Source organism: Podarcis bocagei (assembly GCF_964188305.1).
Source record: "Podarcis bocagei genome assembly, chromosome: 7".
Lineage (NCBI taxonomy): Eukaryota > Metazoa > Chordata > Lepidosauria > Squamata > Lacertidae > Podarcis > Podarcis bocagei.
Window position 1 is genome coordinate 52,594,056 of NC_138132.1, and position 23,314 is coordinate 52,617,369.

General features: G+C 47.4%; 1 protein-coding gene across 5 annotated transcripts in view; it reads left to right on the forward strand.

Moving 5' to 3' along the window:
* ACSF3 (acyl-CoA synthetase family member 3) overlaps nt 1–11,912 on the forward strand; it is a 67,267-nt gene extending 55,355 nt beyond the window's left edge. For 4 of the 5 annotated variants that reach the window (XM_081201204.1, XM_081201205.1, XM_081201202.1 and 1 more), the window contains 3 exons: nt 6,468–6,602; nt 7,339–7,450; nt 11,565–11,912. In XM_081201204.1, coding sequence (XP_081057330.1) covers nt 6,468–6,602; nt 7,339–7,450; nt 11,565–11,682 — 365 coding nt within the window. In that variant the 3' untranslated portion in view covers nt 11,683–11,912. The remainder of the gene's footprint in view (nt 1–6,467; nt 6,603–7,338; nt 7,451–11,564) is intronic. The other variant, XR_014009932.1, reaches the window with a different exon arrangement.
* The last annotated feature ends 11,402 nt before the right edge of the window (nt 11,913–23,314 follow it).

Here is a 23,314-nt window from a genome sequence, read left to right on the forward strand (position 1 = left end):
GCTTTCACTTTTAAAGGGACCTTGTTTGCTCTGGAAGTCTTTGACTGTGGCGTGGTGGTGAATTTGGAGCAGGAATCTGAGGACAGAATGCAGGCCAAAATGGGGCTGGCCTCATGGTCCTTCCTGGTGACGAGAGTTCAGAGGAGAATAGGGGTATCAGGAATTATTTGGAAAGTCAAATCCTCTCCTGAGAGTTTCTCTTTTTCTCCTCAAGGAGGAAGGAATCAGACCCCCAGTTGGTAACACTGGCTGTTTTCTCAGAGTGGTGTTCCTGAAAATGAGCTGCATTCCTTGGGGCATTTAGGAATCTTTCTGCCTCCATACAGTAATCTCAGAGTTAATTTTATTAAAGAAGGACTAGGATATTGGTTGCGAAGAAGAAGAAGAAGAAGAAGAAGAAGAAGAAGAAGAAGAAGAAGAAGACGACGTTCAAATTTTTAAGAAACTGACTTCTGCATCTCTCGTACTCCCAGTTCAGTTACACCCCTCTCCCTGAAGACTTGCTTGCCTAGCTAAGCCTTTCCTGAATGTTTTTTTTTTTTATCTCCTTCCCTGCCAACTCACTTCTCTCTTCCCTGCCATGTCCAGCAATATAGGTTGCAAGCACTCCAAGCAGATACCATACTGGTTCTTTGTCTTCTACAGCAAACATTTGGCCCTGCATAAATGAAATATAAACTGTGTCATCCACCCAGAGCCAGGAATTATGATGGGGATCCATAGTTAGACATATTAGGGGTAGAGGTGAACTGTGAACAGGAGTGGGAGTAAGTTATTTAATCTTAAAGGAAATGTACATTAAGCAATTAGAAGGAAGATCTGAACCACCAGGGGAGTGAAAATCTGCCCCAGAGATAGTCAGGGGACAGCAAAGAAGTCTGATTAGTATTAAAATGGATCTTGGTGAATTTATGAGTGGTGTATAATTTCTTAGTCTGAGGCATTGTGTCACCTGCAGAGGTCTGGAGCTTTGCAAATTGATGAGTGATATAATTTCTTCTTCTGAGGCATAGTCGTCACCTGCAGAGATCTGTCAGTTTTTCTCTTCCCTCTTCCTCTTCACTTATTTTGGATTTTAACTCGGGACTTGGATGCACACGAACAGGAGATGCAACATCACATGGTCCCCTGCATTTGACACAGTGAACATTGGTTTCATTTTTGGCTTGCTGGGTCTTATTTTGAGTTACAGTTCAACTGGGGTACTGGAGGAGGGCAAAAGAGGACATAGGCAAAAACATCTCATGGATACTCAAGAGGGTTGTGGATCAGAAGCAGCTGGTGGAAGACTTATTCACAAAGCACATAGGTAAAATATGGAACACGCTCCCGTGAGATATAGTGTTGCATCTCACATCCTGCTTGCAGGCTTCTCATAGGCATCTGGGTGGCCACTTGGAGAACAGAGTAATGGAGTCTTTGGCTGACCCAGTAGGGCCCTACATATTTACTTATGGCTGTTCCCATTGTCCACCGATAAATAAGATGTTCCTTTCTGAACCCTAAGGAGATTAAATGCAAGGAAGAACCTCCCTGCTATAGGAACAATTTCATTTCAAATTATTGTTACAGAATTTGCCAGGCTTTTATTTGATGGAAAAGTTGACCAGACATCTGTTGGACTGGAAGAGGGAAAGTCCACTGGATTCTCCCTCCCTCCCCAATTCTTTTCCATATTGTCTCTTAGCACGAGGCGACAGCCTCTTGACAGGTCAGGGGGGTGTCCGGTGTGCCCCACAATTTAATTAACATGACACTAGAGAAAACCAGGCTGATGCAATCATTCACGAGTGCCTGGGAGACTCGGCCCCTGATGGATGCTGCACTTTCTCCTGTAGCTGCGTGGCCCACGTACCATTGAGGGGAGCTTCATCTTGTCCAGGCTGCTTGCGTGCTCTCGGTGCCCTCCCTTTCCCCCAGTGTGCTATAAATACATTCCCTCAGTCCATCCCAGCACACTGTATCAATCTTGTTTAATAGACTGGAAAGCTTAATGCACGGTGGCGGGTCGTGGGGAGCATCGGGGTGATGGATTGTGCCTTCCCGGAGTCGAGCACCGTTGATGTATAATGAAATATTTATGATTTATTCCGGCTAATAAACTGGAATGAAGTGTGTGATATATGTGAGCAGATGGGGAACTATTGATGCAGCTTTCATTTGGGGAGTGTGGGGAGGTTTATGTCCGTAACACACACGTACACACATCACAGACCCTTGCATGCCATAAACTCTGCACCTCGCATGGCTGTTGTGGGGACAACCGATTCCCATCCCGTCATTAATCTCTTACTCCTTCCCTCTAATTGTTTGTCATTCTGCATCCCCTCCCGCACCTGTTCTCCACAAGCCTCCTTTTGTACAGAATGCCTTTTATCCAAGCGCTTTGCTGCTCTCTCTGTGTTATATGTGAGCCCTGAGACTCTGCCCCTGCACTGGAATTTTCAGAGTATGGCATTAACACCTCCTGGGGCAGTTTTCAGCCGTGGCTGTTGTCAAGTCCAGCAGGAGGCTGGCATAAACCCCGGCGAAAGATTCCTTTTGGAGCACTGTCCTGCTGTCCATGGTTTGCTCTTCACTGGAGGCTGATCCATTTGGATGAATGGTCACTGCCCCTTTGACCTCAACCTGCCCCACCTGCCTGCCTTCTTTCTTTCTTCCAACCAGTCCAGGGGATGGCAGTGCCCATCAACTTCCTCCTCCTCAGTCTCAGTATTGCCCTTTTTTAGAATTCCACAAGGAAGAGGAGGAGGAGGAGAAAACTAGAATTAATCGTTGCAGCCTCTTTGGTTCCTCTGACTGTTGGTTTCCCTGTCTTCTGCCCTACCAGTCCCAGTGGGCACTAGCCACCATTGCCCCCAAGCAGGTGCTTGAGGTGGCAAAGACAAAAGGAACAACCCTTTCTCCTCCCCCACCTCCACCAGCCAACAGAACCAGAACGTTTCTCCAGTTCAAAGCATCTTGCACACCGCTGGATGCCCTTCACTTGGTGCCATGAAAGACTTGAGGAGTCTGTTCTCTACCCATCACATCCTCCACGAGCTGCCCCTCCAGCTGTTCCCCTCTCAGACTAATTAGTTGCATTTGCGGGATAATTTCAATATCTCTCTGATGAAAGCCACCAGAGGAGCACAGAGATCTGCTTCTGCTTCTGACTGCTTCAGAGGAGACCTTCCCCAAAGGGGGTGGGGGTGGGAAGGGAGATGTCTCTGAGCTGAAACGCCCAGCCCTATCCTGTCAACATGCTAGTTCAGAGAGCAAGGGAGCTCTCCAAGTAGCAGGCCTCTGCAAAGGAATCCAGCAGGGAAGATGCCTCATTCTGTCTGTACCTGCTCAAAGTGAATGATCTCTGTGCTACTGAAAGAGTCTGGCAGCTGGGAATTCCCTGGGAGAGTCTGTCAAGCGAAGGAAGACATTCTCAGAAGTCGAAGAGGGACCTGGAATTCTCGCTTCCAGGGAAGCTCCTACCGCCCAACACTTTGGAGCCTAGAGTGGAAGGTGCAAAGAAGCAGAGAGGGGAGCCCTTTTCAAAACAGTCGCTGTTTCTAAAGGAAGGAAGTTGCAACAGCAGATCACATCTGATTTCAATGATATCACAGGCCTGCACTGGAATCTTTGTGACTTCGCCTGTTGCACAGCTTGTTGCAGCTTGGTACATCTAGGAATATATTTGACAGAATATAGCAGGTGTATGTGGAGTGCACCTAGTCAAGGAACTAGGTAAAAAAAGAGGGGATTCCTTAGGCACTACTGAGCCTTTTACTATGATCATGTAGAAGCCATCAGCCCTTTCCCTCTCTTGTTTTGATTTTAAAGAAAATCAACCCATGTCACCAGTGTAATGACAAGAGGCCAGTGAAATGTAGCAGCAGCATGGGGGGAGAATGAAGAGGTGCAGGGGTACATCTGCACAGCTATGCTCAGTCCAGTAATAAGGTCAAAGCAATTAACTGAACGCTGCAGTTCAGTAGGAGGATTGAACTAAATATCCCCCAGTATCTTCACTACACAACCTCGCTGTTGAAGCTTCTGTTCTGGGAGGCCTTCATAAAAATAGAGATTGCTACAAGTGCTTAGATGCTATTTCTGTTGTAATTGTCTAAGGCCTCACATAGAAAGATGTTGGAAAGTACTCTAGCCCACCTCCCCAGCCCTTCCTTGGAAGAAGATTTCGCTTGCCATCTCTACACCTCTCCTTCACAAAGCTACACTACTTGACACCTCTGCATCTTCATATGCAAATTCCATCTCAGGCACTCTTAATAAAACCTGCAAGAATTTTAAAACAGCCACTCTGGAAACACTGCTGCATCCACAGCTTCCTTCCCCTTAAGATAATGAGGGGGAGATGAGCACAATCCAATCCCTTTTTGTCCTGCACATCAATTACATGGCAGGTCCTTTCCCCCACCCAGGGAGAAGGAGGCCAGCAGTGAGCGCTCTGAGCTGCCACAGGAGCACCAGCAGAGAGAAATGCAGCTATGTGCTCTGGGAGCTTTTCCTGATACCCGGTTTAGTTCCAGAGGAAGCAGTGGAAGGCAGGGAAGGAATTCTGCCTGAGACTCTGGAATGCCCCTGCCAGTCAAATAATACTGAGTGAAATGAACCAGTGATACAACTCAGTATAAGGCAATTTAGAGTTTTAGACCACATCCACACCATACATTTGAAGCATTATGATACAGTAGTACCTCGGCTTACATACACTTCAGGTTACAGACGCTTCAGGTTACAGACACCACTAACCCAGAAATAGTACCTCGGGTTAAGAACTTTGCTTCAGGATGAGAACAGAAATCGTGCTCCGGCGGCGCAGCAGCAGCAAGAGGCCCCATTAGCTAAAGTGGTGCTTCAGGTTAAAAACAGTTTCAGGTTAAGAACGGACCTCCGGAATGAATTAAGTACTTAACCTGAGGTACCACTGTACTACCTTAAACAGCTATGGCTTCCCCAAAAGAATTCTGGGAGCTGTGGTTTGTTGAGGGTGCAGAGAATTGTAAGGAAACCCCTGTTCCCCTTCAAGAGCTACAGTTCCCAGAGTTCCCTATGAAGAGAGATTGATTGTTAAACCACTCTGGGAATTGTAGCTGGGGAAGGGGTGGCAGGGGCCCCTAACAGCACCCGTAACAAAGCACACCTCCTGGAATTCTTGGGGGGATCCCATGACTGTTTGAAATGGTGACATTTCATGGTGATGCTTGAACTGATGCAGATTTGGCCCTAGTGAGTTCATCCCATTTCTCTCTGCTACCTCATACCTCGAATGCCAACAAGCTGTAGCCAGTTGTGGGCTGAGGCAAGAGGACCATTATGACCAGTCCGCAGAGGGCAGACCCTCCATATCTATGTTGGGCTGATGTTTCAGAGAACAACCTTGTGTTCAGCTGACATTTCAGAATGGCAGTGGATGGCACAGGCAAGAGAGGGGCTTGTGCTTCTCTTGCCTAGGAGGCTGCAGCTTCCCAGAGCCCTGGAGGATGTGAGGGAGGGTAAGTGAGAGAGAGGGCAGAAGGATCTGGGAGACAAGCCACAAAAGGAAACCTGGTCATGGCCAGGATGGACTCCCTCATGGTAGAAAGGACAATGGTAAGCCTTTGGTCAGGCTCATCTAATCTAATCTAACCAATCCGTTTTAGATGAGACCCCTAAGATCCATCTAGTCCAGCATCCTGTTTGCCACAGCAGCCAACCAGATTCTTCCAAGAAGCCCAACAGGCAAGCCATGAAAGTGCTCAGTGGCATATTGTCTGTGAACATGGAGGTCCCATGTGTCACACTGGTTCTGAAGCTGCTGCACTGGCATTGAGCTACCAACCCAGTTCAAGGCGCTAGTTCTAGTGTGTAAAGTCCTGTGGCTTGAGACCCAAGTACCTAAAGAGCACATTTCTCCAATGCGACCATCTCAGGCCCTAGAGTTGGCAAGTGATGTCTTCCTTGGTGATGGTGCTGGCATCCTGCTGGTATGGATCAGCAGCTGCTATATAAAAAAAAAAGTTTCCAAATTAGAACAGCCAGGTGTCCACAAACTGCTAGGTATGGCTCATAATCTGTCATAAAATAAGAGAATGAAAACAAATGGAACCAATATGTTAGCAATGTTTACCATAGCCAAATATCTTTCACTCGAGGTCTCCCTCATTGGTCAGAACAAATAACTATAGTACAGCAAATAGTAAGTCAAATATTGTATGTGCATTGTCATGGACGTGCATTGTTTTTAATTGGTATTAAAATGCTTTTCATATAATAGAGGCACAACATCAATTCGTTCTTATTTTTGTCCCTCCTTTTTTCATCCTATTAGCTGCCCTCACTGGCCATTGCCTCTTGTCTTTGCCTTCTCTGCCATCACTGCCACACCTCTTCCTCTTTCCTTATTAGTGGCTTCTAGATGTCGATCTCCAGTCTGCTGTTCCGCCCCTAGAAATGTCGCCTACCTCGTCTTACCAGCTCATTTCTTTTTCCAGGTGACACCGCTGTGTATAAGGAGGGCACCTACTGGATCAGAGGACGGACCTCAGTTGACATCATCAAAAGCGGCGGCTACAAAATCAGTGCCCTGGAAGTCGAGCGCCACCTGCTGGCCCACCCCAGCATTGCTGGTAAAGCCTAGCCCCGCCCTGCAGCTATTTATTGATTTGCTAACATAGTTCAGTTCATGTACTTAGTGCTTTACAAAGCGCAGCAAGGTCTGACAGGTCCCCCAATGGCATTCCACATCCCAGGTAAACCCACCCACCCTCCTTCACTTGCACACACACACACACACTCAATCTCTCTCTCTCTCTCCCACCATATCAAACGAAACTGCCCTGTATACTGAGAAAGACAGTTTGGAGGATTGTAAACAGTATCTGGCAGTGGCTCTCTGTGGTTTTAGGTGGTCCTTCCCAGCCCTACCTGAAGACATCAGGACCTGAACCTGAGACATATTCTCCCATAAATGGCACTCAGGGCAGCTAACGAGCTGTAGTTAAGGCAAAATATAAAACAATGGCAGAGCGTTTAAAGAAAGAGAGAGAAAATAGTACAGCTATTGCAAATAAGTAATTTTAATATGTTTTAAAGTAGGATTGTAAATCTTCCTTGATTTTTTACTATCAAGTGGTATATAAATTTTATGAAATAAATAATAGCATAATGAATAAATTAAATAAGTCATCTCAAGTTAAAACAGTTTTAGCAGCCTGCCCACCAAACTGAAACAGGCACCAAGTTTAACACAGAGACCAAATAATAAGCTTGGACAAAGTAAAGGCAGAGCCAGGTGAATTTCTTGTAGGAGGGAGTTCCTCCCACCTTCCCTGTGTGACTCTTTCACATTTTCCCCCTCTCCAGATGTGGCTGTGATTGGTGCCCCAGACATGACATGGGGTCAGAAGATCAGCGCTGTGGTCAGGCTGCATGAGGGCCAGGCACTGTCTCTCACGGACCTGAAGGAATGGGCAAGGTAACATGGCAGCACCCACTGGGTATGGGGTGTCATGGGAAGGTATAGGGCAGGCCATTGTCTATTCCAGTTGAATACTTACTTGGGAGAAAGGCGGGGTATAAATATATTAAATAAGTAAAATGAATAAATGCAGGATGAACAGTAGCCAAACCAGTGGGTATAAACTAAGGTTATTTACAAGCTGGTTTCCAAACTTCCCAACATTTATGATATTTTTCCTACGGTAAGAATGAAAATATATTCAGCAGGTAAATCAAAAAGTAAATATCCTGGTAGAATGCCATTCATTTCTCTACTTTACTCCAATATGATTTTCCTACTTCAGCCTTCTCCAACCTTGTGACCGCTGGATATCTTGTACTATAATTCCCATCAGCTCCAGCCAGCAAGACCATGACTCTGCTGGCTGAAGCTAATAGGAGTTGTAGTCCAGAACATCAGACTTTCATCTGGTTGTAGAAGTCTGTGTTTCGATTGTCTAGCCAAGAGGGGACAGTTGTCCTCTGTTGCAGTTTAATGCCATCACTGACCAGAGGGTGGCACTGCAGCTATCAGTGTTTAGTAGAGGGGGTCAGGTGACACCAGGAGCCAATAGGGGTCCACTTGGTTCTATAAAGCTGCTGGTTGCATCCTAGCTATTTAGTCTGTATATGTTATTCACGTATAGGCTGGGCTGCTGTTGGACTATCTATTGCTACTTCCCTCTAGGCCAATGGGTCTGGAACAACACAGTTAATTCCTTCTGACTCATGAGGCTACAAACATGGCTCTAGATTTTTTTGTGCAATGGTATTCCTATGTGCTTTCTTGCCCTCCCCTGCTACCAAGCTGGGCCTAAATTAGAGAGCTAGTCTCCAAGGTGTGCTGAAATGATAGAAGCAGAATACACATACACACACACACAATTTTTCATCAGTTCAACTAATACAAATTGAATAAGGGTTCCCTTGTCCCAGGTGGCTGCTCCATCCCCCACTCCCAAAAACATATTGGATGCTTTTTTAGAGGGTATGTGAAACTGGTGCTATTCACAAACCACAGGCATTCTTGTTTCATCCAGGGCTGCACAGCTGCCGAATTAAACAGTCCCCAGGATTTGCAAAAATCACAGTGGGAGGTTTGCAATTTAGCAAATGTGAGGAATACTCTTGCTAGCCTCTGTTGCTCTGAATAAACAGCGAAGAAAACTCACAAAGAAATCCAGAGGTGCGGAGGCCTTGAGCCCTGGCCTCTCACTCCCCCGCCTGCATGCCAGCTTTCTCGCATAACACTTGAGAGGCTAGCTGGGCACTTGCACAGCACCCATACATTTTTTTTTACATAACAAAATAGAAAGACCCCTAAAGGGTCATACTAAAAGCCCATCTAGTTTAGCCTTCTGCTTCCCTAGGGAAGGACCGTAGCTCAGTGGCAGAGCATGTGCTTTGTATGCAGAAGGACGTCTTCTCTATGAAACGCTAGAGACCCACCGACAGTCAGTGTAGACAGTGCTGAGCCAGACGAACAATGTAAATGAGGTTCCTACATTCCCATAGTTAGGCTGCAACCAACCTGGGGTGCTCACTACACCATGCCCACGTTAGCATTCTCCTAGGAACTGGTATATGTGGCATCTGAAAGTGTGGCCCTGGAAACTGGTTGAGCTGATTATGAGCCCAGCAGTGTTGGTTATTGGTCATTTCCTGCTTCTTGTGCTATGGGTTCCCCATCACCACCAAACACGTACAGCCCCACTTCCTCCTCCCAGGCAAAGATTATCCGTGTATAAATGCCCAGCTCCTCAATAGAAAGAACAGCCCAGTGATGGCCAGAAGAGGGAATGGTATACCAGTGTTACAAAAGCTTCTTCGGCAGGCTGCGCAGGGAGAATAAGGTGTGTTGCATAAAGGCTGTAAGAAAGCCGAAAACCAGCCGCGTCAATCGCAGAGGGCCCAGCATAGCTGTTATCAAGCCTTTAACTTCCTTCACTTCCATCACTTCTCGAGCTGTTAGGGTGGTGGCAGCAGGGGAACAAGTGCTATCCCCTTTCACATCTCCCCTCTTTGTCCTTGTGCCTCAGTTTCCTGCCTGTCTCCTCCCCAAGATTGCAGGGCAGGCTGTGAGAGGAGAAATCCAGCCTGAATGCGATGCATCTCTCTGGAGCAACAGCGTTTGAGCACCTCGGGAAGGGTCCTTGGCCCGCTCTCTCCGCACGCTGCCTCCCGGGTCTCACACCCCTGCCGGCTTCTTTCACTGCCGCTCGTCCTGTCTCTCCTCTTTATCTTCCACGCCACTTGCCTCCCTTCGTCCCCCCGCCCCCCGCCACATTCTCTGGCAGGAGACACATGTCCCTCTTCAGAGTGATTCATTTCGTGGCTTTCGCCTCCAATCTGCTCCCGGTGACAAGCGGGTCCTGAGTTTGAGGCCTCCTCCGCATGGCAGAAAGGCATCGATAGTTTGAAAGCAGCGGAGGCACTGAGGGAGGAGAAGAGCCCTGACATGCTGGGCGGGCTTGGCATGTCACTCCAGACTCTGTGCCCACGAGGTACCCGTCAGAGCAGGGCATGCCCTGCAGCCAGCAGTCTAGTGAGGGAAAGCATCCCACATGCTTTGCACACTTTGCAGTGGGCAAGGTGACTTTCTTTCGTGCTCAGACAGTCCCCTGGTGGGGCTTTAATAAGATGCTGAACTTGCTTGGCATCCTCCCCATCATGCATGCCTGTGATCAAGAGGAATGGGGGGGTTGCACATGGGAGGGGGGCTTGTGTGGAGGGCCGGGAGTTTGCAAGGCTCCTTAGCGCTTATGTTGACAATTTGTCATTTGCTCTTCCTGCCATATCTAATTGCAAGGATTGATGAGAACCCATTAAACGTGATCCATTCTGCTTCTTGGAGGTGCTTTGTCTGGGCACTTTCTCTCTCTCTCTCTCTCTCTCTCTCTCTCTCTCACACACACACACACACACACACACACACACTGTGGTATGTTGTTACTCAGCCTTAAGTATCCATGTGCATGGGTGGGTGACCCAGAGTAATATGTGAGTACAGAACGCCCTCCAAGCAGCTGCTCCTCCTGTGCCACCCTTGATCTAAACCCCCTGGTTGAAGGACAGCGTTCCATCAGAATAGGCACAACCGATTGCATAGGAGCCTAACATGGGCTGCGCTGGATGAGGCCAAATCAGCTTCTAGTCCAGCATTCTGCTTCCTACAGTGGTCAGCTAGATGTCCTCCCCTAGAAGCTCACAAGCATGAGATAAAAAAGCAGCCCTTGATCTTCCACAACAGTGGTACGCTGCCTCTGAACATGGAAATTCCTATTTGCCATGATGGCTGAGAGCTGCTGAAAGACTTCCTCCTCCTCCTCCTTGACCTTCTCTAATCCCCTTTTAAAGCTATAAAAGGTCTTGCAGCACCTTGAAGGCTCACATGTTTATTATAGGAGACTCTTTGCTTTGTCCATCTATGCCAGTGGCCATTAGGACAGAAGTGGAATTTGCACTGTACAAAGAAGTGCATTCTTTTCATCTGCCCCACTTCTTGTTTTGATTCCAGATTGAACACTTCTGTCCTTGCTTGTTCTGGTCAGGGGACCATAGGCCTTATGACACAGTGAACTGTATGCTAGTATATATGGAATATTTGTAGGGAGGGAAAGTGGAAACATGAGCACTTCACCTGGCCCAAGTTGAACAGGGCAGTTTCTCACTGCTCTAATGACTGGAAGCCTTCACTGGTTTATTTCCAGGCTCAAATGTTTGCATAGTTTATATCTGTTGACTCTTCTACCAAGGGGTGCACAGTCCTTTCCTTGAGAGTATTTTGGAGAAGGGATGTAGCTCACTGGGAAAGGTACTGCTTTGCATGCAGGAGGTCCCATGCTCAATCCTCAGCATCTCCAGGTAGCACTGGGAGAGATTCACCACTGAAACACTGGGCAACCATTGCCAGTAAATAACACTGAGCTAGATGGATCAAGGGTCTGACTTGTTGTTAGGCAGCTTCCAGTGTCCCTGTCCAGCTCTGTATCACAAGGGAAGCCATGATTCAGCGCTAGGGCAGGAGTAGAGAGGAGATGGACATTTGCGGAAGCAGTCTCTTAACCAGAACATGTGCTTGTGTGTCCCAGAGAGTGCATGGCACCTTACACCATCCCCTCTGAACTGCTGGTGGTGGAGGAGATCCCGCGAAACCAAATGGGCAAAGTAGACAAGAAGCAGCTTCTCAAGCATTTCTACTCCGCCTAGCGATGGGCGCCTGGACGGGGAGGCTTCGTGACAACACCCTGGCATGGAAATGTGGGGCAGCGTGGTGAGGTTTTTCCAAAAGTGTGACTGAGTGCTCTGTTTTCCAACTCCCCGGTGCCACCCTTGCATTTTGACAAGTCCTTATCTCATGATGAGTAAGGTTGGACAGGATCTGCGATTTATTTTCTTAACTTGTGAATCAATGTCTCATAAAATCTGGCTTTCTTCTTGCTCAGTCTGTTTTTTTGTTTTTTGTTTTTGGCTGGCAATATGTTCTTCCTGCAGCGAGTTCAGGGTTTGGCAGTGGTGTAATTTTGAGCTCCATGTCAGTCAGGATTGCTGGCTTTACCTTCGAGGGCCTGGGGGAACTCAAGGCGCTTTGAACAGAAGCCCCGGGCCCCACCCAACAGCACACACCCCTACCCACGGAAGGCTTCTAGTTTCATCAGTTGAACAATTACATGTACAAGCAAACTGATTGTCTGTTCTGCAAACATGGACTTGCTTAGACTCTAAAAAACAAACCAGTGGCTCCTGTCATCATCCACCCCCATCTTTAGGTGTTCTTTGTATACTTTTGGGTTCCTAAAGAGGGAATGACAATGAAAATTGTTGCTATCCCCTTCCTCCCTCCTACATACGTGCACACACACATCCTGAAGTCCAGAAGAGGGTATATTCCATCAATCCCTTCCCTCCTCAGCAATCACACCTGTGGGGCTGAGCATCCACCCAAGCCCCCAATGTATAATGCAGGCAACATTTGTGCTATAACAGCCACCAGAAAGTGTTGGCTTGTATGGCACATTTGGAAGAGATTAACAATGCAACCCTGTCCATATTTACTCAGAAGTAAATATATTAGGGGTGGACACATCTGACAATAATTTCAGTTTCTCTCAGTTTTTCGTTTTCTCTGTCTTAAGTTCACTTTGCCCTATTTCTGCATCATTTTGAGGTTTCTATTTTAAAAGTCTGCATGAACATGTGTACATGCTCATGCACATTTCTAATATACACATTTTTGCCAAATATGCACACTTTTTAAAAAACAGTTTTTCCTAATATGCATTTTTGTGCATTGTTTTCACTGCTATAAACAATTTTTTCTTGCACATTTCCCACTAAATATATGCTTTTTATGTTTGCGTTTATTTACGTATTTCCTTTTTTGATGGTGAACTGCATTGCAGAATTCAGAGAAGTGGGAATTTAGAACTATAGCTGCAATTCAGTTTGTGTATTGGTTTGAGAACTGCAAACGAGGTACCAGATCAATTCCCACCCCCCACCCCGCAATTTCTACACCTTAGCAAATATGTGCAGGATTGCAGCCTACTTCAGACTGTGAACCTTACCTGGTTCAGGAAGCTGGAATGTTATGAGAGCCCATTGTACTGATGCTCATATGCTTTTTGTAACTGAATGTTACAAAGTGACAAAGCTGCCAGCTGCAACCTTTCGTGTTATAAATTCCGTTGTCTTTGGGGCGTTGCAACATTCAACATGGGGGGGGGCAGAATCCCCATATGAAATTGGCAGTTTCTACTTAATTCTGAACTCTTTTCTATCCACTTTTGTTTACTTTTCTGTTTTAAAGCAACATCTCAATTTGCACTAATTATTATAATTAGACACTCTGGACGGCAACAACACTTTGCCAATCAAAGGGCAAAGTGCAAAAGTGCATTCTCTGAGGGCTCATCCACACTTCCTCTTTTCTCACTGATTCCTCAGGGGAAAACAGCTCTTTAGCACTCAGCAAACAGAAATTTGGGTTTCCCCCAGATTGCCATTTGTCCCAATCTATTACTAAAGAGCGATTTTCCCTTGGAAAGGAGTGGAACAAGGGGGAAACCTATCAGACCCGTTCTTTCTAGGCACATGCGGAATTGTGGCCAGCACCTAAGTGGCTCTGCCTATCATGTGCTTCCACAAGAGATGAGAGAAACATCATTGTAGCTCTCGCGTGTGCTGTGGAATGAGCGTCATTGGGGATTCTGCTGCTCTGATCAATGTGCTTTAAAATGCTTTTTACTCAGTTCCCATTCTCCTGCAGCTGAAGACGTTCCCCATGGGGAGTCTCTTCCATTTGGTGCTTCTTTTCTGTCATCAGTCCTCAATCCACTTCACCTTCAACCTGCATGCGGCTCCATCTCAGATTAAATAATATCTCATTCAGCAGGTATCACAGATGCACATAAACACCCTGGTCCCCTCCTGCCCCTCTTCATTCCACTCTTTCCAGCCAACTCTCCCTGCTTTTTTTCCCCCTCTCTCTCTCTCTTTCTCTCCTTTTTGAGGGGTTTTCCCCTCTATTTTTATGGTGCCGTAAAAGAGTCCTTCATTAGGGGAGTGTAATCTCAGAGCGAGGACGGCTAATAACCCACCGTAAATTGCGATCTGTCCTTTTGCACGCTCTGCCACACTCTCCTTCTGTTTGGCTACAGATGCAGGGTGGTGGAGGGGAGGGAGTAGTCATTAGGGAAGAGCAAATAAATGTCAGCCTCTCTTAATAACCCAGGCACACCTCTCTCTCCCCCCTCTCTCTGCGCTGCTCCCAACAGGCTTCCTAGGGTGAGTCAATTCAACCTGGAGACCCCACAGGCCTAGACCTGCTCATGCTAGTGTTCATCCAAGGGGCTGGCTCTGCACACATGAGCTTCCTGCCAGTGTTGCTCAAGTATAGCTAATGCACATGCCAAGATAAGGCCAATCCACAACCCACTTTGGTCTGCATACTCGGAAGATTTCAAAGAATGACTCTGGTTTGAGATAACCCAGAAACGCTTAAGAGCAAAATAATTTTAGAACAGCCGTTGTGGTTCAATCTGAAGGTTTCAGGTAGTCGAGCGCAGCAGACAAGCCTTTGCCTCCAGGAGAATCCACAAGCAGGACATGAGAGCAATAGCCCTCACCTGTCAATCCACCACAGCCAATATTTATTTTATTTATTACATTTGTATTTCAGCTTTTTATCCAAGAGGCTCTTTTAAAAAAAAAAAATTTCAGTCCTCCAAGAGGTTCTTTCCCTCCTTGTGTAATTGTCACGACAACCCTGTGAAGTAGGACAGGCTGAGAGGCAGGGGCTGTCATGGCCAAGTAGGGATTCAAACAATGGTCTTCCAGGTCATTGCCTGACACTCTAACCACTGCACCACACTGGCCATTGAAATGCATTTTGCTCCACAGATTTCTCCTGATTCCTTTTACAACCCCAACACCAGCAGTCATTCATGCCTACCTAGATCAGGGTGTAGCTGCATTCTTCTAGAGTCCATAGATCAGGTTGGCTAGCTCCTGCTCCAGGGACCTGATCCAGCCTCCGAGAAAATTTTTAAGGACATAAGAAGAGCCTGCCGGGTCAGGCCAATGGCCCATGTAGTCCAGAGTCCTGTTCTTAGAGTGGCCAACCAGATGCCTGTCGTTTCCACCTGCTTCCCTTTACCCCAAAGACCCTAAGGATTTTGGCAGAGCTGCAATAAATAAACAGATTGGAGTGCTGTGTTGAATGGTGCAGGTTTAAACCTATCTGCCCTGCCCAGCCTCCTGAATGCAAATAATCACTGCTTTGCCAGATATTGGCGTGATCATTTGATGAGCGGGGGGGGGGACTCTGTGGGGGGGAGGGGGCCACATGCACTTTTGGCCACACCCAGTGCTTCCACGCAGCCCCTTGAGGGTTGGCCAATGGTGAATGTGGCCCCCAGGCCCCCAAAGGTTAGCCTCTTCCCTGCCATAACGCTAACCCCTCCCTGGCCCTATTATCTTCCAGGGCTGTGGGGAGACCATTCATTTTCTTGGGGTTCTTTCTGCAGAAAAAGATAATGGCAGATTGTTTCCAGCCCCTTTTTCAGCTTTTCTGCTTGTAGAGAAAATCTTGGAACCATAGCTGCAGCATATGGTCTGCAAGAAGAAGGCAGTTTTAAAAATAATTAAAAGTAGGGGGGAGGGAAATCCCTCTCCCAGCCAACATTTTCCCCCAAAAACCCAGAATGGGGGGGGGGATCCCAGGTTTCCCTTTGACTTCTGTTGCAGTTCTGTTGCCAAGCTATAACAGATCCTGCCGATCACAGCGGCATCATAGAGCTTATTGTGAAAAATGGGGGAGGTGGGGGGGTCAGGAGCCAAGCATCCTTAGTTCCTCTCCTCCCACCCCCATTTACCCATTGGGGCACATCCCCAAGCCATGGGTGCCAGGAAGGAGCGCTCTGTTTGGGGCTATCGTGCCATCCCCTTGGTTAAAACATCAACGACGCAGTGAATTTTTTCACTTACCATATAGATCAATATCAAATTATCATGTCTCGCGTTCATAACTCTTAAGCAAGCAACAATGGGGAGAGACAAGGTCACTGGAGAATAAATAGCAGCCGGTGCGCTCCGTGATCTATCATTCCCGACAAGCCTCTGCACCTTGCACCAGGCCACTGACAAGATCATTAATAAAACTCCGCCGTTGCCCGATCGATGGGTTTGATGGATGAGCACAGGTAGCAAATACAGTAAAACAGCTGCCTGTCATGCTTGGGTGAGGGATGTGAGCTCCGCCAAGGGGGCTTGCTGGTAGGCTGCGCGTTTTCCTTGGGGCTTTCTTTTGAAAGGAAGGAAAAACAAGATCTTTAAAGGCCATTCAGCGTTTGCCAATGAACACTTGAACTCAGCACCTGAGCTCCCTGCCTGGGTGGGAGACTGTTGCTGGTGCCAAGTGGGGCGGAGAGGGGACAGTGTTGTAGGTAAAGCAGGAAGGAGAGGGAGCTTCCCTCCTGTCTCTGCCCCTGCTTATCATTTCTACTCCTTGCAGTAGGAGGTGCCAAAAGGGACAGCAGCTGTGTCCAGCTGGGCTTGCTGTCGTAGGGGAAGGTAGTAGCTGGGTGGAAGGGCATTTGCAAAAGCCCCTAGATTCAACCCTCAGCATTGCCAGCTAAAAGGTGAGTGAAAGGCTTTTGCCCAAGGCACTGGAGAGTCCTGGCCAGAGTCTGTGGCTCTCCTGATGTTGCTAGATTCCAGCTCCCAGCAGTCCCAGGCAGCACAGTCAGTTGGCAGGAATAATGGGAGGACCATAGGCTTCCCCATCTCCAGAGCAGACAACATGAGGGCCTTGGCCAGACTTGAAGACCACATTCACACCATACATTTAAAGCACTGTGGTGCCACTTTAAACAATCATGGCTTCCCCCAAATAATTATGGGAGCTGAAGTTTGTTAAGGGAGCTGAGAGTTGTTAGGAGACCCCTGTTCCCTGCACTGAGATAACAGTTTCTAGAGTTCCCTGTGGAGAGGCCTTGAAACCACTCTAGAAATTATAGCTCTAAAAGTGAACCTACCACAGCAGCAGAACAGATTTAACTGTAACCTTTGGGACAGGAACCATTTTTTTAGGACCCCCATTTATTATCTTTTTATTACTATTAGCGCCAATTTCTTGCTTTAGTAATTAAATAAATAAAAGAGGTTCAGTGCTATAACACCATGAGGGTATCATGTTAATCTTATATTAAAAAGTTCTCTTTTAAAAGCCTTTTCCAATCACCCCATTAATAGCGTGGATAAAATTGCTATGACCAGAGAATGTGTGTACATGGTTAGATAGATAGATGATAGATAGATAGATAGATAGATAGATAGATAGATAGATAGATAGATAGATGATAGATAGATAGATAGATAGATAGATAGATAGATAGATAGTATATAAAGAAATTTAAATTTGCATTCTATTCTAGCATTATAGTGGCATATAACTCTGTAACACCACAACACAACGGATTAACACTATATTGTTTTGGTGCTATATTGATATGCTGCTACACACATATCGTTGCACACCAACCCAATCTCTGAGAGGTGTGAGATTCCTGGGGTTCCAGGCACTTACTCAGGGTTTGTGTTTCCTTTGAAGTGAAGCCCAACAGAGACTGTTGTGTCTTTATGATGCACATATATACAACTTGAGCCTGTGATGGAGGGGTTCACAGCATCAACACCCCAAAGCGTGATTCAAACAGACATCAAACGCGGCTCTCATAGTTTGCTCTGACTCTCCCTCCAGCTTGCTGCTTTACTTCTAGGGGACATCACTTCAACCCAGCTATGAACCCTGGATTTTGTCTTCTAACTATCTCTGAGTTGAGGGAGCCCCCTAATTTGCCATCTTGCACAGTACCCCTTCCTTTGTTCTCTTAATGGCCCGCCACCCAGGCAATCTCCTCAACACGGGAAGCTAGCCTGGCTTATATTTTAATACCTGCTGGATCCAGGGGTTAGAAGGATCTCACAAACGGCTCACTTCCTTCCCCCGCAAACTCATAACAACATATAAGCATTTTATTACAAGATGGAATTTAAATATATATGGTGTGATAAAAGGGTTGTAGGGCTGAAAGTGACTATGTGCTGAGTTTCAAGTGCCCACCCCCCATGTCACAGCATGTGGATGGAACATAGTGGGCTCTACACTCAGAGCACAGTGCTCTCCTTAGTGTAGAGTTCAATTCCACTTGCAGCCTGGGTAGCACTAGAAACTGCCCCTTTGGAAAGAGCCATGACCCACGAACTTTTGTTGCCATTGGCCACCAGCTCATTCTTCTTCCCTTCTGCTCGTTGCCATCCTCCTCTCTAGTTGTGCCCCATGTGCCCCATTGACAGTCGGATCATATGCAGCCAGCCCTTCCCTTAGACTGCAGCGTCGACAGGCTATTAAGTCATCTGTCTACTTCACTGCTGCCTGCAGGAGTCTTCAGTGACACCATGCAATAAAAGCAATTAAAAACATGCCAACCTCCCAAATCGCTCCCCCCTTAGCAGATCAGTGCCATTCTCTATCACTCCTGCCTTATTATCCGGGTGGATACTGCGGCTTGGTTTTTAAAAAGTACAGAGGGACCCGAGACGTCAAAGTTAGTTAGTTAGTTAGTTAGTTAGTTAGTTAGTTAGTTAGTTCGTTATTATGGTCACTCTATACATTTATCAGTCATTTTATACCAAAGAGAACATTTCAAACACACCTGACCAGATAAAATGCAACAGATTAAAACCACAAAATTTTGAAACAACAAACATGACAGCACTTTTCAAATCCCTGAAGGGCTGTCAGCTAGAAGAGGGTAAAGGCTGGTCCTCTGCTGCTCCAGAGGGCAGGATTAGAGATCAAATTGACTTAAGTCACAGGAGGGTAGATTATGGTTGAAGAAATGTCTGGTTGGCATGAGCAGTCAGAGCGGGGGTGGCGTAGTAGGCTGCCTGCAACCAGGAGGTGAACAGGCATCAGTTCAGGATTTCTTGCAGCAAGCAGAGAATAGACTAGATAGCCTAAAATGAAAGGGTCTTGTAAGCTGTCTATGAAACTATGGGGTTGTATCCAATGTGAAAGTGACTTAGCACTATACTTGTCCCAGTGGTGAGAAGCTTTGTACCAGCAGAGCATTGTTGCTCAAACGAAGGCATAAGCAGGTTGCTGGTAACTTTGCCACACAATAGAATGTGCCGTCTGTTGAGTATCAAGGTTCCACTAGTGTGTCTGTTGCATTGGATTGCTCTGTTGTGCAGCATCAAAGCTCAACCTGTCTGCCAGTGCAATGGCCCTTGTGCTTGTGGACAGACAATGCTGGATACAGCCCAACGATTCAGCCACTGATTCAGGCATCATAACGTCCATGGATTCCCCCCCCCCCCATGCAGAGGCTAATCTCAAAGCAAGGGCCTGTGGAGTAGTTTTAGGAAGCATGCAAAGTGCAGAGGCAACAGAGCAGTATAAAGAATTTGGGACAGGAAGTGACCGAGGAGCAGATTCCAACTCTGCCCATTGATTGAATTGGGACGGATCATTAATGTGATGGATATACCTGCTCCACATGCTTTTCTCTTAAATTTGTCACTGGTTCCCCTGCTATTGACTGGATCAGGGTGAGGATAGGAGCCACAGCCACCCAACCAGACCTGCATTGATCCAACGTGGCTCAGCCCCTCCAAACCTTTCAGCTAGTAGATAAAATGGCCAAATTGAAATTGAACGGACTCTCCCCAGGGAGCTTTATCTCTAGCTTAAGTTAGTGCACCATCTCTGGACTTCAGCTCCACTGGCTGATTTGGGGCAGTCTTTTCAGTGAGGTGGGGGTCATTAGGTTTTGCACCACACAGCTCTCCCCCATGCTGCAGTATGTGCTCATGTAAATAAAGTGAGTTGCATTTAAAAGAACATCTGAATTACAATAATTCAGTGAAGTACCAATGGAATGACAGCTGGGTACGTCAAATGGTCAAACTCTGGGGTTCTCACTACTTGGCATATTACCCCTCAAATCTTGGCAGCCTCGTGAATCGCACGGTACCTTCTGTGAAATCTAACACACATCCAATCAGAGGTTTTCAGCGATGCTCATTCTCTGCATTCTGAACCAACACAGCTCCTTTGCTGCAGAGGAATCCCAGTGTGAACAGCTCTTGTGGGAAAGAAGTAGGCGTGTCCTGCAAGGAACTTGACAAATTTTCTGCATTGACACGAAAATTTTTGAGGTCCCAAGTGAGCAGAACAAGGAGCTGGTATGGGAAGAGATAATAAGTTAAGAGCTGTGCTGGATCAGATGAAAGACCCAGCATAGTCCAGCATCTACGGAAAGTCCACAAACAAGGCCAGAGTGAAACAGTGTTCTCCCCATTTGTGAGTCCCAGCAACTGGTGTTTCTCTGAGGCATACTGTCTCTAGCATAACCATCGTAGCTAGTAATCCTTGATAACCTGCCCTGGGAATTGGGCTTATTCACACTCACCTTCCCTCTGTGCTTTCCAGGCACGGTCCGCACTTTGAAGTCTGCTTTTTTCTCCCTCTCCAGAGCTTTCCCCACGAAAACCCGCTCTTTAAAGCTAAATCTGAAGCAACGACAATCTGCAGAAAACCCCAATTGCTGTTTGTTGCACTTCAACTTTAAAGAGTAGGCATTCTCCGGGGGGGGGGCGTAAAAAAAGAACTGGACACAGAGCTTTAAAGTGCAGACCTCCCCCTGGAAAGAGCAAGGCAAAAGGTAAGTGTGGATTAGCCCTTTGTCTAAACTGATTTTAATCCAAGTTAGCTCTCACTCCCTCTTTTGGGGGAGAGAATTCTCTCTGAATAAATGTTTCCTTTTGTCTGTCCTCAAACTTCCAACAATCAGCTTCATTGCGTGACCTTGTGGGCTTCTAGCGTTTTGAGAGGGGGGGAGAGAGAAACCCTCTTTCCACACACCTCTGTCCTATCCCTTCTCTCTCACTTTCCCCCACAAACTAAAAGTCCTCAACAACGTAGCCTTTCCTTTGGGGGCAGTTGTTCCAGCCCCATGAGCTTGGACGGTGAGACGCAGTTTAGAGGAACCGGCTTCTGGCCTTTGAGGGTGGTGTGTACTCCCAGGGGCATTCATCCAGGTGGCAAGGGGGCACAGCAAGGCCCCACTGTGCCCCTGCCTAAGGCAGAAAGGAAACTCGTCCCTGCCACACATACACACACAGCAGCCCCCCTCCCCAAATGCACACCCTAACCCCTTTCTCCCTCAGCTGCTCCTGGCTCTTCTGCCTGCGTGAGGAAAGGGAAGCCAGCATCTCTCCCCAACCACCACCCCACCCCTCCAGAGCTGGGAACTGCCTGCGCTCTTTATAGCTGACATTATCTTTTATTGCCATATAAAATCCTAGGCTCGGGTGCCTTTATTGCTGCTGCTTCGGCATTCAGTGGCAGGGCTGCTGTCTGCCAAGAATGGCACATCTCATCTTGTGCAGTGCTGCTGCATCTCCCTCTCCCTGGTGGCGCATCTCCCTATGTGTGTGCGCGCGCCTGTGTGCAAGCCAATCACACACACACACACCCTCTTTTGCAGGCTGCCTTTGTTCATTTGGGGGTCTGACACCTCGCTCAGCAAGCAGAAGGTCAACTTCTCCACCTGTGTGCGCGATGCCAAAACCATTCACGTCTCTCACCGCACCAACAGTATGTGGTGGTGATGCCTCTCCTGCAACCCCTGCACTGGTTCCCAATCTGCTCCCACATTCAACATAACCGCCAGGTCCTTACATTCCAAATCCTCTATGAACTCCCTCACCCAACCACTTACATATTTCTTCTCTGCCCCTCCCCAAACTACAGGAACATAAGAAGCTTCCTTATCCTGAGTCAGACCATTGGCCCCCTCAAAATTAGTATTGTTGATGCTAACTGGCGATAGCTCTGCAGGATTTTAGGCAGCAGCCGTTTTCCAACTTTGGGAAACTTGAGGGATTGAACCTGGGACCTTCTGCATGCAAACCATGAATGGGGTCCCGAATGGGGTAATTGTGCCCCTCAAGGACCAGGGGTGCAGTCTGGGGTCATTCTGAACTCATAGCTGTCCATGGAGGCGCAGGTCAATTCTGCGTCAAGGGGAGCTGTCTACCAGCTCCACCTGGTACGTAGGCTGAGACCCCTACCTGCCTGCAGACCGTCTTGCCAGAGTGGTACATGCTCCTGTTATTTCCCGCTTGGACTACAGCAATGTGCTCTATGTGGGGCTACCTTTGAAGGTGACTTGGAAACTACAACTAATCCAGAATGCGGCAGCTAGACTGGTGACTGGGAGTGACCGCTGAGACCACATAACTCCTGTCTTGAAAGACCTACACTGGTTCCCAGTATGTTTCTCAGCACAATTCAAAGTGTTGGTGCTGACCTTTAAAGCCCTAAACAGCCTCGGCCAGTATACCTGAAGGAGCTTCTCTACCCCATTCACTCAGCCCAGAGGGCCTTCTGGCAGTTCCCTCACTGCAAGAAGTGAGGTTACAGGGAGCCAGCCAGAGGGCCTTCTCAGTAGTGGCGCCTGCCCTGTGAACACCCTCTCCATCAAGGAGATGAACAACTATCTGACTTTTAGAAGACATCTGAAGGCAGTCCTGTAATGTCTGGTGTTTTACAATTTTGTATATCTGCTGTAAGCCGCCCAGAGTGGCTGGTGAAAGCCAGCCAGATGGGCAGAGTATAAATACTATTATTATTATTATTATTATTATTATTATTATTATTATTATTATTATTATTAACCAGCTGCTCTGCCACTTTGCTACTGTCCCTAAATATAAAGTAAGATCCCAGTCCTCATGGTTTTGAAAAAGGGCTGGTTTAAATAGGAGCGTAGGAAGCTGTTATACTAAGTCAGACCCATTGCTGCATCTAGCTCAGCATTGTCTGCCTTGACTGGCAGGGGATGTCCATTTTCATGCAGGCACTCTCTCCCAGCCCTACCTGGGGATTTATGTCAAGTGCCCAGTGTCCAAACCAAAGCAGTGTCCCACAGAGATCCTGGAGCATCCAAGCTGAGGTCCACCAACATGGGCAGTTGAGCAGACCTGCTTCCCTTTCCTGCTTTGCCTGCTGATTGCAGCATCTGGGCTTGACGAGGCACATGATCCTCACCTGTCCTGAACCTACTCCAGCTGAGAAATCACACACCTCCTCCCAGAGCTAGTGAGCCCCACCTGGCCAGCTAGTGATCTGGGCTGTGGGCCCTTGCCTGCCTCAGCCTCTTAGAGAGCTCTTCCTGCTGCTCCCTATGCCTAAGAGCCCGTCATATTCATGGAGACAGGGGCCCCTCTGGCTCTGATGATGGGTCCTACTGCTCTGGTTCCTGTGCACTGA